This window comes from Suillus discolor (genome assembly GCF_016758755.1).
Source record: "Suillus discolor strain FC423 chromosome Unknown F5147scaffold_59, whole genome shotgun sequence".
Taxonomy (NCBI): domain Eukaryota; kingdom Fungi; phylum Basidiomycota; class Agaricomycetes; order Boletales; family Suillaceae; genus Suillus; species Suillus discolor.
In genome coordinates this window covers 195,870-213,297 of record NW_024541306.1, presented here as the reverse complement: position 1 = coordinate 213,297, position 17,428 = coordinate 195,870, and the positions used below count along the sequence as shown (strand labels likewise).

Sequence of the window (17,428 nt, the reverse complement as noted above, 5' to 3'; positions counted from 1 at the left end):
ATCCGGGCTACTTCACTTCTGCTTGAACCTCTTCTTCCACTTCCGAAAATCGACATGTCTTAGTGCGTGCGCATATCTCAATCACTAGCTACTGACCCGCTGACTGGAATATTGGTAGCGTCATCTTTGGCCGCGCCATCAAAACCGAGTACCTCACGTTGGGTACGCTCTTCGCGACAGGCGGTGCCGTGTATGCATCCCTTGGCGGAAAGAAAGATTCTGCATCTTCAGGCAAACCTCTTGCAGAGCGCGTGAAGGAGGCTGTACCCATAAATGCTGGATCCAGGTGCGTTTATTCTCATTCTTACTTGCCTGCAGACACCGACTAAGTGTGTGGTCTACAGTGAAGAGGAACAATTGTATGTGTTCTATCAGGCCCAAACAACTCGTGCTGCAGCACGGACTGACCAGGATGAACAGTATCAAGAACTTTATTGCAGAAGCCGAGAAGGAGGGCGGGGTAGCGCATCATTGATTCGGGTTCTCGTATTAATATACAGTGCGAAGCGGCCGACATGTAGTTACCTTGATGAGACATACCAGCCAGTGACCTCTGGAAATAGAGATTTTTCTCGCTCTCATCTCGCTATGTGGAGAGTTTCCTTTTCGGTTGATAAATATTATTCCAAAGTGACTGTTGCTTTGCAACTGCTGGATATTTATCTTGTGTGACAACATCGTTCTCTCATCCATGTCTTCAACCATCAACGACATCTAAAAAACCAAGTCATCCACGACCATGAATATGGATCATAGTAATGGCACTAGACACCTGACTCTCTTGAACACCTCCAGCTCGTCAACAGCAGCGAGTTCTCTCCCTTCCCCGCCCTATTCCCCCCCTCCAAGTCACAGCACACCATCCTCGAGTGCCCACGCACGAGGCGTATCCCCCAACGACGCGACAACAGCCCTCAAAGCTACCCGCCGGCAATCTTCCATCTCCTACATATCTTCCCGCGTCGATGTGTTCTCGAGACATGGGACATCCACGTCTCCAACAGTAGCTGATGCTTCGATAGGAACGGATGCGGTACATGGAGCGGGAGGTCTATTCGAAGGATGCAAAAGGACCTCACGCTCGATGAAGAGGCATACTATGGTAGGACTCGAGGAGTTGCGCGGATTAAATGCAGTCGGGGAAGCCCGCACGCGTCTGTCTGTTGGAAGTGCTAGTGCCAGTGGGGGTGTAGAGAGAGCTGCCCTAACATTAGCTGAGAAGTACGTCCGGATTTCTGCATGCCTATATTGATGTCAACGGAATCTAAATCTCAGGCACGCTGACCTCCTGCACGAAATTGCAGCCGCTGAGAGCAGACGCCTCGAGCTGTCTGGTCAACTGGCTGCTGTTGAAGGGGATCTAGGAGAACGTGAGTCCCTTTTTGATGTTTCATTTCGTCCTTCCTCGGCGCCGTCGTTCCGCACTATATCCGCCATCACATATGTCTCAATTCCTCGTCAGAGCGAACTGACCCTCTCTCGTTTCCTAGTAAAACGAAAATGGGAGCGCATCGTCAACCGCGAACCACCTCATCCCATTCTTTCCTCGTCCACACCCACTGCTTCAGTCGTAGGTGGCCTCAAAGAAGGCGTAAGATTGCTCGCAGCAGGTCTGAGCGACCTAAGTGACCTTTCTTCTCCGATTCCCTCACCAACTCCCCCAACCGACACAGAAGAAACAGCAGGGGTCCCGAGGCGTCACACGCAGCGTGTGAGCGACTCGTCCGCGTCAACGTCAACGCGTTCAGGGATGACACAATTCTCGAGGAGTTCCGTGTCATCTGTCTGGGACGAAGATATTTCCCTTTCTTCTGGTATCGGCGCGGAACGACATTTCACGAATCAAACACGAGAAAGGGAAGCATCAAGAGCGAGACAGGAAAAAGTCTTTCGTCGGAGATCGCGCGATCTTTCGCATCCACCGACTGCATTTATGAGGCATGCCAGTTCTTATAATAGTACGAGTACCAGTGTGGACCTCGGGCGAGGCAGCGTGGAACTCGACTCGACTACAGAGGTCGTTCAGGGTACAATCAATCCAGGCTTAGACGCGTCCGTTACAGCGGTGGCTTCAGAATTCGATGCAGACGGTCCAGGGTCTTCACCAAGCACAAATACACTCCTTAGCAAACGCTCCTCTGTGGTACCGCCTACATCAATGCCTGGCGCCGGATCGCTCGGCGTAGCTGGTGGGTGGGGAAATGTCAGTCGCAAGCTTGGAGGTGATGTGTGAGTAATATTCCCTTCCCGCTTTCAGTTTGGTGCATTCACTATCGATGTTCTTCTCCCGATCACATTCACAAACTCACACCCATCACAGATTCTCCAAAAGCCAAAAGCGAGCTTCCATCCTCCTCGCAGACGTCTCTCAATCCATTGTATCAGCATTAACCGCAGGCCCAGTAGCAACCTCACCCGCACCCGTTCCCACATCAATACAAACATCAACACCTTCCCTTTTCCCATTCCCCTCATCCCTCCGCACACCCTCAAGCAGCACCACCTCCCTACACAGAACCTTACCGAGCGCTTCCTCTTCCTCACACACACCATCATCAAACGCGAGCTCTCCATTGACGCGCTCCACGTACCTGCACACTCGCACCAAAACTCATGCCCCTACCCCGCGCACAAACAGTTGGTTGGAAGATGAGGAAGATGAGGATACGGTGAATGCTGGGAGGGTTTTGATGCCATCTGTGCTTACGCCCACCTCTGCCTCCGCGTCAGTACGCAAAACACCCGATTCACTCGCACCCGCTGAAGGAGGAACGGCGCCGAGTTTCGAAGACGATGACTGGAATTGGTAGCAGCTACCGTTGTCCGCTTTTGATGTCCTCTGGCAGGTTTTGAAAGATGAAGAATAGCTATGACTCGAAGTGTGTGCGAGGCGTAAATGGTATTGTATGTTTATACTATAGATATTTGCATTTCCTTCATTCGTGCAGGCGGGTACGACAACGAGCTTTGATGACGATGATGGGAGTTGGTGGCGGTGGAGGATGAAAATTAAAAGTGAGTGCGTGGATAGGGGGTATTGTGAGTATGTTTTATGTTTATAGATATTCATTGTATTTTTTGTTCTGTCTTGTGCTCAATGTGTTGTCGCATTGAAATTAATTGCATGTACGATCGACGAGTCTGGTAGGTTAGAAATTTTGCTCACAAGGGCTGCTCAATTCATTCAGTTTGTGTTCACTTGGATTCAAGCACCGCTAAGTTGCAGCTAAGCGTCATCAAACCTTGTCCTAAACGGGAGTGGCACCTAAACCTTACGGTGCGCACTGCGCAGCGCCAATACTTTGTAGTTTATACACAAGTAGTCTTAAAGTACACCATAAACCTCCATATTCCTAACCCTCTTCAGGCCTCTGACTTCCAACATTCCTGAATCTTTCTTAACCCTTTCACCCTTTCCATATGTAGAGTACATCAAAGGTGGAATTACGTCACGGCCGGGAGACGGGAGATTATATATATTATATACATTCAATTGTACTTTTTACTCTCGTCAAAACGCCGCCACCATCCTCAAAAACCAAAACTGCGATGATTATTAAGACATCCAAAAGGAGCCCTCAGAATTACCGGGATCCATGCAGCTGAGTTGACTGGTGACCAGCATGTCTATGAAGTAAACCGTCGATAGACACTGTCTAGCAGCTGAGGCCAGGAAGCTAAAAAAAAAAAAAAAAAAAAGAGGGCGAAGCGCTCTTTTTTGCTTCCTGTGCCGAAGGCAAAACGGGTGTGGTGGAGTCGTGACGTCGTCAGGATGTAAAGGACCCTGGGTAGTGTGCCGACATTAAATACGAGTGCCACGGCCCGCACAATGGACGTTAGATGCATGGTGGTTCGGGACGCTATGACGGATCGGGTTAGCTGTCACAGGCGGGGCGGGCGCCGATCAGAAGAGGTGAGTCGCAGATATTGTCATATATTACACTGGAACTTTCTACAATGGCGGTCAGTCATAGTCATAGTAGTACATACAGCACTTGATACATACGTGCAACAGTCGTTACCTTCCTCATCGAGTGATAACCAGCCAACATCGGTCAAGTAAGTTGACGCTGTCGATTAAGTCACAAAAAGCGCTGGTGCCTCTTCATGAGAAAATGATCAAATACAATGCTCTCAACCTGCCAGATACTTCTGTAAGAAGTACATGAGAGAAGAAAAATCTTGGGGTGATTTCAGAGAACCTCACGTCTGCCACGACATCGCACGAGTACAACCAAACCGCAACACCTCACTTCATAGGAAGATTCTCCCGCTCATCAGTTGAACCTTGCGTAGCTGCAGCCGCTTCTGTATCGGACCCAGCGGCAATACCGTATCTCTGCAAATTGAATAGTATCAGAAGGGACAAATATCAGTGATGACCAGCGCTCATATCTTCATCGCGACAGGGAGTAACAGCCGAGTCGACACTGCTTAGCGATTGTTACAGGGAGTGACTTGAAATTCCAACGGCGCGGGTCAAGTAGTACTGGTTGCGACACATCAACAGATTAAGAGCAGGAAACCGGCCTACGAAGGGGAGGTGATGGCGCCATTCGCTCTGCGAACGAGTTGTGTAGAAGTAATGTATTCCTCGACCATAAATTCTTGGGATGTAGGAGCACTTCCGGGACCCATTCAATCGTATCTCTGATGAAGGTCAGTTCCATGAAGTCGTTATGAGTGACTTATCTTGATATACCATTGTGCCATCCAACACCGTAAATTGTTGCTATCAAGGGAGCCTCGCACTTCCACCTGGTTCTGGTTGAGTCAGTCTGTGGGCATTATTATGGAGTTGCCCACCTTCCTAAAGTGCGTCATGGTGGTACTGCACATGCGTCCGTTTGGAGGGATGGATACATGCTGGTGAATTAGTGTAATAGCGATTCTCCTTCTACGTCTCTCTCGGTTTGCTGACGTGCTTGACTCGACCTCGTCGGGCAGTAAGGTTAAAGGTCTGAAAGAATTGTGCTTTACGGACGGAGAACAATACTAGTGATCGAGGCTCGTGAGGCGAGAAGAAGCGTTTATGATAAAGAGACTCGCTAGAATTATGAACACGGTCAGTTTTGCATGCTGGAGAGCTTTAATTGCATGAAGAGCAGTGTCACACTGGCATTACGCTTTCGTCTTGACAGATGTATAGGATCTGTCGAGTGCGCTATTGAACCACTGAACCTCATAGATGAACTGCATGCCGGATTTAAAGCTTCACAAAACCTCCTAGGGAATGTCAGACGCTGTAAAAAACAAGTTTATGCCATAACCGGATGGTGACCATCATTAATGCAACCAAAATGAGTTAGAGACTCTCTGTGACTTACGTGTACAGACGTTCAACACTTCAAGCGTGCTGCTTAAGCTTCAAGCTTCAGCGCTCAGCGGTGACCGGTGGGGCATGATGGCATGCATGATGCATTATGATTGATTTTATGTAAATGAGAGGATGTAGGAAATGGCCAATCTGTATGAGACTCTCTGGCGGACAGACATGTTTGGGCAACGTCTCAGGGGATAGCTCGGAGTGCTTGGTCAGATCTGTTTGTCTTGCACCACGGTCACACATCCCAATCACCGTTATGCGAAATTCAACGGCGTTGATAAGGATGGAGTGAGAGAGAAGGTGATCGGGCAGGTTAAGATTGCAGCCGAGTAAGCGGGATCCGAGAGAAGGGACCGATTCGGTTCCTAATGAATGTAATATAACTTAATTCAGTCAGTGTGTTTAATCATAATAGTAGTACTTGAATTGGCAATTGTTTTTCGGCATTGTGCTCGGGCAACGACTATAGGACAATTTGAATCAGAAAAGTTCTTGATCTAGTACTACTGCGAGTACCTACGGCTAATAATCCTCATCTCCGTCCACGCTGATACTGTTGGCATGCATGAGGTAATACTTACCACATAAAGTGGCCGTGTGGCGTAGTCGGCCCATTTGTCGTTTATCGGTTAACTTTCCGCTAGTAATTATTAAATAGAACCTCCTGCAAACTTTTGATGGTCAGTTTCCATACTTTTCTTCGGACTAGATCACAATGGTCGCATTTGCTGACCTCTCACTCTCCTTTCTTTTTGGCCTCACTGGCCTCACAGCACGCCATGATGATACCTCATCAGAATCTCGCCATGCAGCAAATGTCATTCGAAGTCCAGTTTGCGAGCAGATCGCATCGGAGGTCTCGTCGAGCTCCGTAGTGTATTACACCGGTGCGTACTTCCAGTCAAGTCTCTTGGTCACGGCTGACCCATATTTCTACAGGCTGTCCTCAATATCTCAAGGACAATTATCACTGGTCTGCGTCTAGTACTCAAGACTCTCAATGTACCTTTGAGCCTGCAACAACTGATGATGTTGCAATCGCGGTATGTGCGAGGCGAATACATTCACCACTCACTTCCTGACGTGTCTTGCATTTCAGCTTCGAATTTTGGGACAGACGCAGACACAATTTGGAGTGAGTAACAATGACTTCGGCTTCCATTATATGTCGATGATACTGACTGTCACAAAGATTAAAAGTGGAGGACACGCCGCAAATGCAGGCTTCTCTTCAACCCCAGGCGTCCAAATTGCGATGTATTCCTTTTCGGATGTTGTGTACGATTCCACCGCACAAACAGCAACTGTGGGCACAGGTTTACTATGGGACGACGTTTATGTCGCACTGCAACCCTATAACGTGACTGTCGTGGGCGCAAAAGTTACTGGCATTGGAGTGGGAGGCGTTGTTTTGGGAGGAGGTATGGTTTTAGCAAGGTCCACGGTGGACATATAATTGATTTATTTCGCTAGGATATTCGTATCTGACTAATCAACATGGCCTGGGCTTCGACAACGTCGTAGCTTTCGAACTTGTTTTGCCCAATGGCACAGTGACTGATGTATCAGATTCCACAAATCCAGATCTGTTCTTTGCCTTGCGGGTGAGTTTCCAGCGGTCTAATCACGTCAACTACCCTAATTATCTGCGAAATTTCAAGGGTGGATTCAATAATTTTGTACGTAGCGCCAATAGATCCGTTGACGAAGGTGCTGACAATAGCAGGGTATCGTGACGAGGGTTACTGTCAAAACGTATCCTCAGTCTCTAGTCTGGGTAAGGACTCAGTCTTGGTAAGTATACTCTAATAATCATCTCGCGCGCAGGGCGGACGTATCTCGTATTCGCATGACCAATGGGATGCCGCAACCGCAGCTATTGCCCACTACGCGGCGAATCTCACCGATACAAAGGCATCCATATACAACACCTATAACTACGTCGCTGGAGTGGTGCGTCAGCTTTCGCCATTCTCTACTTACTGCTCAGCGAGTGACTTGCGTGTTTGCGTTACAGGCTGAAGAATCGACCATCCTCTTTTATGATGCTCCAACACGCCCTTATGACATATTTGAAGACTTCTTGACAGCTCCTCATATCGAAAAAGACATTGGTACCAGATCCTACGTAAATCTCGTGCAGTCTCTTCCCTTAAATGTTACTTCTGGGCTTAGGTAAGTCAGTGTGGAACATAAGACCGTCTTTTCCACTCACTCAAAGACAGATCCGTGTTCCATTGGATAGCAATGGAGGAGGTTACAGTGCCCGTGTTGGACATGATTGCAAACGAGACACTGGTAATGACCTCTTCCCTTTGATTTGAATACACCATTAACATATAATATTCTTCAGTACTGGGGCGCAGAATTGGAAAAATCCAGTGCTAAAATCGTCTCATACGACGTGGACATCTACGTACCCTCGCTCTACGACCACGTCGCTTCGCCGACCGCATACCCAGCATCACGAGACAAAGGCTACTCATTCATCGAAGTATACTATGGTTGGTCGGATGCGCAGTATGACGACGCGATATTCAAAGCTGTCAACGCAAGCGGCCAGCATATGATACAGGCACTCACGGATCTTGGCCAGAACATCGCAGACGTTCCCGTATACCCGAACAACGCGCCTCCCAACACGAGTTTAGACAGAATGTATGGCGTTAACGTACCTCGTTTGCAAGAGATCAAGAAGGCTGTCGATCCGGATAATGTCATGGGATTGTCGGGCGGCTGGAAATTCTAGACTCGTTGGTTCGAATATAGAAGACAACTTCAATGTAGATTCACATTCGTTTTCACCTATCTACTTATCTACACTGGAGCCCTTTATAATGGCGGCCATAGAGCACATATTACGACGTATATGCAGCCTTTGTTACCTTTCTCATCGGGTGCAAGCCAACATCGGTCAGGTCAACTGTCGTAGGTTGACATTGTCAATATAGGTCACAAAAAGCGCTAGTGCCTCTTCATAAGAAAATTATCACAAGAACCTGCCAAATACTTTGTAAAAAGTACACGAGGAAAAAATCTTGGGTGACTCAAGTCAAACGCAATGTCCACGAAGTGCGAAATAGTCTGTAAAGCTCACGACTTCAAACATCGAAGCAACCAGTTTAATTAGTAGATGACCTCATGACGGATGCGAGAAGGACGACCACAACTAAAAAAAGAAATCCGCAGCATCTAAAAGAATCCCGTCCCACCATCTGCGCCCTGCATTCCTGTTGATTGCCCTCGAGATTGTGTGCCTGGGACAACTAGAGATGGACCTACCTGGTTGCGTTTCCATCGGGCGTCCTTGAGACACTTGGCCCGTGTCCAGCACAACCCAGAGATCGAACTGCCAGCCTCATTGCCATTCGTATGTTATGCAGCTGCTGCCTCTTCTGCACGGGCCAATTCTGACGAGCATAAAAATAGCATCTGGTAGCTTGAGCCACTCTATGGCTTGAACGTTTGATCACCGGCACCGTGATGATTGTGTTGCCTCTAGCAACAGAGCCTGCCGCTCTATTCCAACATCGCTGGACTTGATCTCAGCCGCGTTAACTGTGCATTCACTTGGGAGAGTAGGGTGCACGCAACAAAAAAATTCCGACATATGTCATGTAGATACAAGAAGCATCTACGTTATGATAGTATCGCGAGGTGGGAGGTATCATTCTGAGTTAATTGCTGGGTGTTGATGACATCACGCGGACTTGTTTGGTCATATGTTCACCCTACCGTCCATACCGGGTAATCTCAGTTGTGTGATGCTGCCACGCTATGGTTCTGCCAGTTCTGCCGGTAGAACTACCTTGAAATAGTTCTTCCCACAACACTAACTGTGAGCTCCCCTATCAGCAGCAGTAGATTTAAACTGATTTGATGCTGATATCTTCCTCGCTTGTTGGAATTGTTGTGACTATATCTTTGGTCTAGTTTATGCTAAATACAGCTCGTCCAACTCGGAGACTACATTGAAAATTTGAACAGGGATCGTAAAACGATGCTTGAACGACGATTTTAACTCTGGCAAGGCCTCACAATCTGCGCTCCCCCGAAATTAAAAAAGATGCGTTCTCATCGTAAGTACTGTGCTTTAAATTGATAATGGGTATCAAGTGACGATATTCGCTTCCCAACTATCACCTCCATTACCAATGGCTCTAGAGGATGTTATATCCCAGCAGCTGCAGTCAGAAATAAAGGCAGATGACTCAATCAAAGTCGATGTTATCGATGAGGTGGATTTTGTCGCTTATTACGAACAGAATACTGGCCGTTTAGTAGTTGACCCCGAGTATGTGGTTGTTGCTCCTACTTATCCTGAGTCCATCGTTACTCATTCGTAACTCACTAGACAGGCGAAGGTCGAGTTTGGGGAGGTAATGGCCTCTAGACTCAAGCTTAGCCCTGACGGGTTGAAGGTTCTCTGGCCTCAACCCGCTGATGACCCGAACGACCCGCAAAATGTTCGTCATTTCACTATCGTGTCCCTTTTACTAACACTAAGCTATTCATTCGTAGTGGACAGATTTCCGTAAGACTGTGCACCTGATTATCATTACAATGTCTGGAGTGGTACCTGACTTCGACGGTGGAATTGGTATGTATCTCGCCCTCGCTCAATATCCATAGTAGTGTCATTGTGAAATACTTTTATTGGCAGGAATCGCATCGATATTTGGCCTCGCTCAAACTTATGACACGACCTCGGGTGTCATCAACGATCTGACGTCAAAGTGCGTGATGCATCAATCGTTACTGACATTCAATGACAATTCCTTGAAGCTGGGGCATCTTCCTTCTGGGTGAGATCACACCATTACATGAGAATAGTCTCTTCTCATCTGTAGTCCAGGTTGGGGAGGCATCTTCTGGGTCATGCTCGTGAGACGGTATGGTCGGTTGCCAGTACTCTTCTGGAGTCAGGTATATATTTCCAGTGATTTGGCCGATATGAACCCTGAAACTTGAGCGCAGCTTTTTGCACTTGCATTCTTGGTTGGTGCCACATTGGCGCCGAATCTAGCCACCTTCGCAGGTACTTACACAATAATTCGGTATTTATTGGACAATGTTAACTGCTGATGAAGGGATGCGATGTTTGTCTGGATTCTTTGGGCAGGCCGTCATTTTTTTTCATGGCTGCGTTAAACTGACTACGGTCTCAGAACGTGTCCTCAGGTGACAGTATGATTAGTAGCAATTCTCGTGATAGCTTTGTTATTCACCAACCTCCAAGGGTCTTTATGTCGTGACGGATATCTTCCCCTTCCATCTTCAAGCACGGAAGCTGAACATCTGGACCTCGGGTTTTGTTATGTCAGAGAATGAATCCTTTTATTGGGAGAAACATCACTCACTATCTCATAGATCGCCTTTCTTATCACCATTTGTATTTGGCTTCCTTGTAGCGCGTGCGAGGTACGTCTTACATAAACTATCCTTGATTCAGGATACTCATCAATAGTTGGATAGCTGGAGATGGGCCTATGCTATAGGATCTATCTACAACGCCATCGTATTACTTCTCATTGCGTTTTTTATGGAAGAAACGTACGTTCTGACATACTCTTTCTTCTTAAGATAGTGGCGTTGACTTTTGCTGAACCAGTATGTATGATCGTCACCTTGCATCGAAGCCACTGCAAATTTCTACGGGACTACGATATCGATTTGAAACTTTGATAGGCGTCACTGGGTACAAGATGGCAAAATACAGACCACGATGGCCGGAAGTTCTAATGGCATCTTTGGATGTCGCTTGGCGTCCTCAGTTTTTCTTCGTAGTTCTCTTTGAGGTGAGATGAATTGCGTTGCTGACCATACTTAGTACATTTGCTGACCTTTTCGAAAGGCATTGGTCTTCGGGTTCTCGATCGGTGTAAACGTGGGCGTTTCCGTTTCGACCCAGTGCAGTAATAAACTCATCGACTTTTGTAGACGACAAATGTTGTTTTCATGGGATCTCCTCCTCCCGTCGGATTTGGCTTCAGCCAATATGCCGTGGCTGGGGCGTATGCGACTCCAATTGCAAGTTTTTTCCATCTATGAAGTATGCATGGTTACTGTTCTGAGCATGGAATTTTTAGGTCGCCGTCCTTCTTGGCGAGTTCATTGGACGTTACGTCAATGAATTCATTATGGACCTGCATATTCGCAAAAACGGTGGTTTCTTCGAGGCCGAGAGCCGCTTGTGGTATGCAAACTCAAGTGATGGTCCAAAGTTAGAGCTGAGAATTTGCGTAGGACCTGTTACTTAGCCATGCCACTTTATATCTGTGGCTTTTTGATGCTGGGCGCTGGGATACAAAATCTCAACAAAGCCGCTCTCATCATAGGCTGGGGCATTGCATTTGTTGCAATCACCCTCAACACTGTTGCAGTGTGTAAGTCTCGGATCCAATACTTCGAGTGTCGTGGAACACTCAAGGAATATTATTAGACGCGTATTGTAATGACTGCTTCCCTCGCAGGGCAGTGAGTGACGCATATATACTTATTTGCATTTCAGTGACACGTCCTTCCCCTCTAGGGCGAAGTCAGTGCCCTCTTAAACTTTGCAAGATCAGTGGGCGGTGAGTTACAGCAACGCATGATATGTCTTTGTCCAACGTTCACAATTGTGGCCTAGGTTTCGCAGTCGCATATTTCCAAGTCCCATGGGCTACAAAATCTGGAGCATTGACGGTGTTCGGTGTTGAAACAGCGCAAGTGATATCGCTTGATGCACTCGAAGAGTCTGACGGTTTTTATAGGCTTGTGATTGGCATGTTTTTCATCGCCGTTCCTATGACACAACTGAAGGGGAGCTACTTCCGAGTAAGTGCGGTTCTTTTCATTTGTGTTACAGCACTGAATCTGTACGTCAAATATTAGGCACGTTTTGCCTTATGATTGGCACTTGACCGCTTCTCGATTTCATAACCAGAAGAATCGTTTAGAGTCAGACATATATGCCACTGCTTCCTTTGTTGTACATCCAAGTATGTACCTGCGGGTGTCTACAACTTGAATGTTATGTTTTGATGCAGTAAATTGACTTTTGGACAAACAGATATTTACCATATACTTAATATTCATATCAACCCATAGCACCTTTCAGCAGCTTTAATAATCCGCGGCAAATCGCTTCATCACATACTCTTCCACCTATTCCGTCACCATTGACATCAATTCCCATTTGTCACCTGGAAGGCAAACCAACTCACCGACACGGGTTCATACTTCTTGGGATAATCTGCTGACCACGTACCAGGGATCGAATCAACGACTGTGGAAAAGTCCTGTACATGCCAACCATCAATCGACAAATCTGGCATAAAAAGGGGAAAGATGGCGCACGGCAGCACAGAACTGTCGACTTATCAGCTAAAGGACGGAGGAATAGCGGACATAAACTCACGTAGGGGATAGAATATCGATCTGGGAGCATGCCATCCTTCGTTACCGCATTCGGTGGTGCGCGGACGCGATGCAACGTGCTCCGTATCATGTCGTTCGACCCTACAGAAGTCAAATCAGCACATTGGTAGCTAGCTATATGGTCCCAGCAAGACTAAAGGAACCCTCACATCGCCGCAAGAAATCCCCCGCGTTAACGATGATCGAGTTCGGAATTGGCGGTACCGCCTTCAACCATGAATTAGTTTTGACTTTAGTATGGAGACGACCTCACGGTTACACACCAAAAACCTGCCAGACTCATTCGGATCCTCAACTTCGAGGCCCCCCACGTTGTCTTGAAAGAGGACCTGCCTTGGGTTAGCCTCGATGTATGATGTGAAAGGACACAAAACAAAGGGGAGACTTGACTGTAAGCGTATCAAAATCCGTATGATTCGAGATTCGTGCAACCTTGTTCGTAAGGACAGATTCGAGGGCGATGCTAGTATCGTGATTCAAGCTCACATCAGTCGATCGACAATGAAAGCTTACCTGGGATAGTGTTGCAGTCTCAGCCCATTATCTGGCATCCTATGATACCTCACAAGCCACTCCTCCTCCAAGCCGAAACCCAGCGCGAGCGCGCGAAGGATGTTCTTCTCAACCTCGTGGCATTTCTTCTTCTCCGTCAGAATCAAGATACAAGAGTTCAGGCCCGAGTGGACACACTGACCCAATAGAACGCCAAACACGATTCCTTGAAGCCGGGGAGGATGTGATCGGGCGGCCAGATGTTTGGCATCAAGTCATCGTCCTCGCGCCCGATGTCGAACGACTCTTTCACGCTTGGGAGTGGTATGTCGGCCTCAGTGGCAGAATCTCCCGAATCCGGGAGTTGGGATTCTTTCTCCTGGCCAGGGAAGGAGTAACCTGAGAGATGACAGATGTGAAAGTGATTAAACCCCTAATCCTAGTATTCGGCAGTGGAATTATCTAACCTCGATGATGCATTCCAGAGTCTGGATGAGGCGCGAGCATTTTGCTTTCGTGCGGAAGGGCAAAAAAGCGCTTCGACTATCGCACGACTCATAGGTTAGAAGTCCCAGCTAGGGAGGCGACTGTCAACCCACCCAATCAAACATCTCTTGGACTTCTTCGTTCGATAGACCGAAATTCGTGAGATAGACGAATCCATACGATTTGAACGACCCGAGGAGCTGATCTGCAGCCTGTTGTTTCGCCGATCCGTCTAAGAACGGAGCGAAATCAATAATGGGGATTGAATGACTCGACATAACAGTGTTAGATGGTCAAGGGGTGATATTGGAAACCAAGTGGATCAATCTCACAGTTTACATCCTTAGTCGACAGCCCGTTTTAATAGTTTGTATGTTATGAATAATACCAAGTTTATGTGATAGTTTAATTTAATTTGACTTACATGTATTTTGCCTAATTGTATCCAAGTTAGCACCGCGGGAGGTTTTCCCTGATGACGAGAAGCATCAAACTTCTTGAAATTTACTACTGATTAGGTTACACACATGGACTTCGCCTCTGAGAATACCAATACTCTTGAATACAATTTATATACATAGCATGACAAATGCATAACTCCTTTCACAAGTATCCTGACCCTCGAAGCGCCTGGGAAATAGATCATCACCATTATATCCATGTCCCTTCACCTTAATAATTTGCGGCAAACCGCTTCATTGCATACTCCTTCACCTACACCAATCTCAGTATCCAAGCACTTTGACTTTGACGAGGCAACGTACCGAGACAGGCTCATGCTTTTTGGGCTGATCTGCCGACCACGTGCCTGGTATGGCGTCGATAATCGTAGACATGTCCTATAGCCACCCATGAATAGACGTAGATACGATGGAAAAGTGGAAAAACATACGGGGGCACAGAACTGTAGACATTGTATGAGATTAATCTAGTCACGATGTCTAGATCAAGGGGGGGAACTTACGTAGGGCATAGAATACCGGGACGGAAGCAGGCCATCCTTTGCTGCCACACCCGGCGGTGCTACAACGCGGTGCATTGTACTCCGTATCGTGTCATTCGACCCTACAATTCACAAGTCAACACAATGGTACCAGTCCAATAGTTGCAGAGCAGAAGGGCCCTACATCGCCGTAAAAAGTCACCCGCGTTGAGAACGATCGAGTTGGGGATGGGAGGCACTGGCTACAATTTTTTCATATTAGTTATGACATTGGTGTGGAAGTGGGCTCGAACAAGAGTACGGACCACATAATTCCCAGGCTCATTCGGGTCCTCGACTTCGAGTCCTCCTATCTCACCTTGAAAGAGGAACTACCTGGGGTTAGTTTCGCTTCTTTGAACAGATGACACGGAGGGGGAAACTGACTGTAAGCGTGTCGAAATCCGTATGAGCCGATATCCTTGTCAGCTTGTTCGTCTCGAGCAATTCAGAGAATATGCTGCGTTATACAGCATTATTCAATCTCGTACCGGTCGTGAGTGAGTGAAACCCCTACCTAGGATAGTGATGTAATCTCAGCTGACTATTTGCCGTCTCGTGATACTTCAAGAACCACTCCTCCTCCAAGCCAAACCCCAGTGCAAGGGCGCGGAGGATATTCTGTTCGACTTCGTGACATTTCTGTATACTCCATCAGAATTCACGTACATGGAATTTAACCGCGATGGAATACACTCACCCAAAAGAAGGACAAACACGCTTCATTGAACCCAGGGAGGACGCCCTCGGGCAGCCAGATGTTTGGCATGAAGTCGTTATCCTCGCTCCCGCATTCAAAGGACTCTTTCATGCTTGGTGGTGCAATGGTAAATTCGTCCCCAGAATCCGAGTATTGTATTTCTTTTTCCTGGCAAGGGTAAGAGTATCCTGAGAGACGACATATGTGAAGGCGAGTGAACTTGCAGCCAATAATGAAAGATCTAACCTCGATGATGGCTTCCAGAATCCGGATGAGGCGCAAGCATTTTGGTTTCGTGAGGAAGAGCAAAAAAGCGTTTCAGCTTTCATGGTGTAAGTTAGAAATTCTGAGTGAAGAGGAGTCTGACCCACCCAGTCAAACATATCTTGAACCTCTCCCTCCGGAATACCGAAATTCGTGAGATAGACAAATCCAGCCGATTTGAACGACCCGAGGAGCTGATCTGCAGCCTGCTGTTTCGCAGATTTGTCTAAGAACGGAGTGAAATCAACAATCGGGATTGGATGATTCGACATAGCAATGTTAGATGGTCAAGTATGAAACTAGCTTACATCTTTGTTTGCAGCCCGCCGTTTTAAACATTTAGGCCATAAAAATCAGCTGTATCATTTGGATCTGGCTCTACAGTTGCTTGAGATGATCATAATCACGATGGAGTTGGCCAAGACCCGGCAGGTCGAGGTTCGAGAAGCATGATGATGATGATGATGATGTGAGAACAATCTTTCAAATATGGTGAAGCCAGCGGTTAGGGCAAACCGGAGGGGAAAAGATGGTAGTGCTGGCGAAATCTGGCTTCACCGTTAGAGGCATTTCTACGATTTGCCAAATAAGTGTACGTTATCTGTATAAGGAGCCCGTTCAGTGTGCCGGACCCATGGTACATACCTATATTGATCCAATCTTTTGTAAATATGCTGGCTGATCCCCATGCTGTCGTCGACGTGCACTTTCGCAATCCTCCGGAGATCAGATCTGCAGAGGTGGTATGATCGAGTGCCACCTGGAATTTAAAACTAAATGTTAATTCAAAGGGTTGAATGGTCATCCGACCGTCGGACCTCATCCGCGCCAGCATAGTCATCGTTCTCCAATAACATATCTGTCTGACATAGGGTAGCTGGACTACCCCAATGGACAAAAATTTGAATCAAAAACAAACAAACATATTATATACCTGAAGAACCAGACGGTAACGAACGAGCAAGCGTGGGAAGCGCTCGCGACCGGCCGCTATGCTATTAGTGACTTGCATGTCCAATGATGTAAGGATTTGGTAAGGACAGTATATTCTCCACGCCCCGACCATATACTTCAAAACTTCAAGAGAAAAAACATCGAAACAACCGGTTTAATTAGTAGACGACCTCATGACCGATGCGAGGAAGGACGACCACAACTAAAAAAATCCGCAGCACCTAACTTCATAAGAAACTATTGCCGTCCCACCATCTGCGTCCTGCATTCCTGTTTGTTGCCCTCGGAACACTTGTGTGCCTGTGACAACTAGAGATGGACCTGGTTGCGTTTCCATCGGGCGTCCTTGTGTCCACCACAACCATAGATTGACCTGCTTGCGTCGAACTGCCAGCCTCATTGCCATTTGCACGTGTGCAGCTACTGCTGCCCCTTCTGCGCGGGCCAATTCTGACGAGCATAAAATTAGCATATAGCTTGAGCCACTCTCAGCACGATATCATTCGGCAGGGTAACTTTGGATTCCTTCTTCCTACATCGCTGAACTTTATCTCAGCGTTAACCGTACATTCATTTAGGAGAGTAGGGTGCACGCAACAAAAACGATGCCGTTTTCCCACACAGACAAGAAGGAGATATCAATGCTCACCAGCGTCGAGAGGATTTGCTTGGAATCTTGGCACGATATCCGGCAGAGTAACTTTGGATTCCTCCTTCTGAGCTGCGGCCATCAGGGAAATCTCCGGATTTTGCCAGGCGCTCATAATCAAGCTCTAGCCGATGAAACTACCATCATTACAAT

At 47.2% G+C, this 17,428-nt stretch overlaps 6 protein-coding genes across 6 annotated transcripts; 4 read left to right on the top strand and 2 right to left on the bottom strand.

Moving 5' to 3' along the window:
* Positions 1-5: 5 nt before the first annotated feature.
* On the top strand, positions 6-475 carry F5147DRAFT_640744 (uncharacterized protein; the record flags this gene model as incomplete). The annotated part of the gene is made up of 4 exons (XM_041433036.1): positions 6-62; positions 119-286; positions 345-359; positions 412-475. Exons 1-4 carry the CDS (start codon positions 55-57, stop codon positions 473-475), a joined length of 255 nt encoding a protein of 84 aa, XP_041289075.1. The 5' UTR covers positions 6-54.
* A 181-nt stretch (positions 476-656) lies between these two features.
* F5147DRAFT_713042 (uncharacterized protein) lies at positions 657-3,172 on the top strand. Its single transcript, XM_041438390.1, has 4 exons — positions 657-1,221; positions 1,276-1,370; positions 1,491-2,229; positions 2,321-3,172. The coding sequence occupies exons 1-4, from the start codon at positions 740-742 to the stop codon at positions 2,808-2,810; spliced, it is 1,806 nt and encodes a 601-aa protein (XP_041289074.1). The 5' UTR covers positions 657-739; the 3' UTR covers positions 2,811-3,172.
* A 2,835-nt stretch (positions 3,173-6,007) lies between these two features.
* Positions 6,008-8,286, top strand: F5147DRAFT_713036 (FAD-binding domain-containing protein). The gene is made up of 11 exons (XM_041438389.1): positions 6,008-6,213; positions 6,266-6,369; positions 6,426-6,461; positions 6,519-6,747; positions 6,800-6,930; positions 6,988-7,005; positions 7,053-7,103; positions 7,154-7,279; positions 7,344-7,501; positions 7,552-7,624; positions 7,680-8,286. Exons 1-11 carry the CDS (start codon positions 6,042-6,044, stop codon positions 8,073-8,075), a joined length of 1,494 nt encoding a protein of 497 aa, XP_041289073.1. The 5' UTR covers positions 6,008-6,041; the 3' UTR covers positions 8,076-8,286.
* An 814-nt stretch (positions 8,287-9,100) lies between these two features.
* On the top strand, positions 9,101-12,544 carry F5147DRAFT_342372 (MFS general substrate transporter). The gene is made up of 25 exons (XM_041429295.1): positions 9,101-9,164; positions 9,260-9,405; positions 9,491-9,620; positions 9,681-9,792; positions 9,848-9,926; positions 9,990-10,062; positions 10,112-10,131; positions 10,182-10,252; positions 10,304-10,364; positions 10,417-10,444; positions 10,495-10,513; positions 10,566-10,645; positions 10,697-10,747; positions 10,802-10,879; positions 10,938-11,124; positions 11,181-11,213; positions 11,267-11,356; positions 11,416-11,522; positions 11,573-11,712; positions 11,769-11,803; positions 11,859-11,901; positions 11,958-12,033; positions 12,082-12,145; positions 12,203-12,309; positions 12,381-12,544. Exons 2-24 carry the CDS (start codon positions 9,393-9,395, stop codon positions 12,218-12,220), a joined length of 1,608 nt encoding a protein of 535 aa, XP_041289072.1. The 5' UTR covers positions 9,101-9,164; positions 9,260-9,392; the 3' UTR covers positions 12,221-12,309; positions 12,381-12,544.
* On the bottom strand, positions 12,082-14,124 carry F5147DRAFT_617525 (Clavaminate synthase-like protein). Its single transcript, XM_041432558.1, has 13 exons — positions 13,840-14,124; positions 13,708-13,783; positions 13,443-13,639; positions 13,262-13,386; positions 13,139-13,211; positions 13,012-13,077; positions 12,898-12,955; positions 12,729-12,829; positions 12,668-12,679; positions 12,535-12,609; positions 12,389-12,475; positions 12,203-12,327; positions 12,082-12,145 (listed from the first exon to the last, which is right to left on the bottom strand). The coding sequence occupies exons 1-11, from the start codon at positions 14,002-14,004 to the stop codon at positions 12,434-12,436; spliced, it is 990 nt and encodes a 329-aa protein (XP_041289071.1). The 5' UTR covers positions 14,005-14,124; the 3' UTR covers positions 12,082-12,145; positions 12,203-12,327; positions 12,389-12,433.
* Positions 14,125-14,398: 274 nt separating this feature from the next.
* F5147DRAFT_582808 (Clavaminate synthase-like protein) lies at positions 14,399-15,944 on the bottom strand (the record flags this gene model as incomplete). Its single annotated transcript, XM_041431682.1, has 11 exons — positions 14,399-14,440; positions 14,491-14,565; positions 14,619-14,630; positions 14,691-14,791; positions 14,854-14,911; positions 14,975-15,040; positions 15,096-15,168; positions 15,226-15,350; positions 15,409-15,596; positions 15,655-15,730; positions 15,780-15,944. The coding sequence occupies 11 exons, from the start codon at positions 15,942-15,944 to the stop codon at positions 14,399-14,401; spliced, it is 981 nt and encodes a 326-aa protein (XP_041289070.1).
* Positions 15,945-17,428: the final 1,484 nt, after the last annotated feature.

What these genes read in the sequence shown, in the direction of transcription:
- F5147DRAFT_713042 (XM_041438390.1), top strand. Translation starts at nt 740, where the DNA reads ATGAATATGGATCATAGTAATGGCACTAGACACCTGACTCTCTTGAAC. An exon ending in GCCCTAACATTAGCTGAGAA is followed by an intron (nt 1,222 to 1,275) that starts GTACGTCCGGAT and finishes TCTAAATCTCAG; the next exon opens with GCACGCTGACCTCCTGCACG. An exon ending in CGCAAGCTTGGAGGTGATGT is followed by an intron (nt 2,230 to 2,320) that starts GTGAGTAATATT and finishes CACCCATCACAG; the next exon opens with ATTCTCCAAAAGCCAAAAGC.
- F5147DRAFT_713036 (XM_041438389.1), top strand. Translation starts at nt 6,042, where the DNA reads ATGGTCGCATTTGCTGACCTCTCACTCTCCTTTCTTTTTGGCCTCACT. An exon ending in CTGATGATGTTGCAATCGCG is followed by an intron (nt 6,370 to 6,425) that starts GTATGTGCGAGG and finishes CTTGCATTTCAG; the next exon opens with CTTCGAATTTTGGGACAGAC. An exon ending in TGATTGCAAACGAGACACTG is followed by an intron (nt 7,625 to 7,679) that starts GTAATGACCTCT and finishes AATATTCTTCAG; the next exon opens with TACTGGGGCGCAGAATTGGA.
- F5147DRAFT_342372 (XM_041429295.1), top strand. An exon ending in GAATCTAGCCACCTTCGCAG is followed by an intron (nt 10,365 to 10,416) that starts GTACTTACACAA and finishes CTGCTGATGAAG; the next exon opens with GGATGCGATGTTTGTCTGGA. An exon ending in GTGTTCGGTGTTGAAACAGC is followed by an intron (nt 12,034 to 12,081) that starts GCAAGTGATATC and finishes CGGTTTTTATAG; the next exon opens with GCTTGTGATTGGCATGTTTT.
- F5147DRAFT_617525 (XM_041432558.1), bottom strand. Translation starts at nt 14,004, where the DNA reads ATGTCGAGTCATTCAATCCCCATTATTGATTTCGCTCCGTTCTTAGAC. An exon ending in CGGATTTTGATACGCTTACA is followed by an intron (nt 13,078 to 13,138) that starts GTCAAGTCTCCC and finishes AACCCAAGGCAG; the next exon opens with GTCCTCTTTCAAGACAACGT. An exon ending in GGGGGATTTCTTGCGGCGAT is followed by an intron (nt 12,830 to 12,897) that starts GTGAGGGTTCCT and finishes TGACTTCTGTAG; the next exon opens with GGTCGAACGACATGATACGG.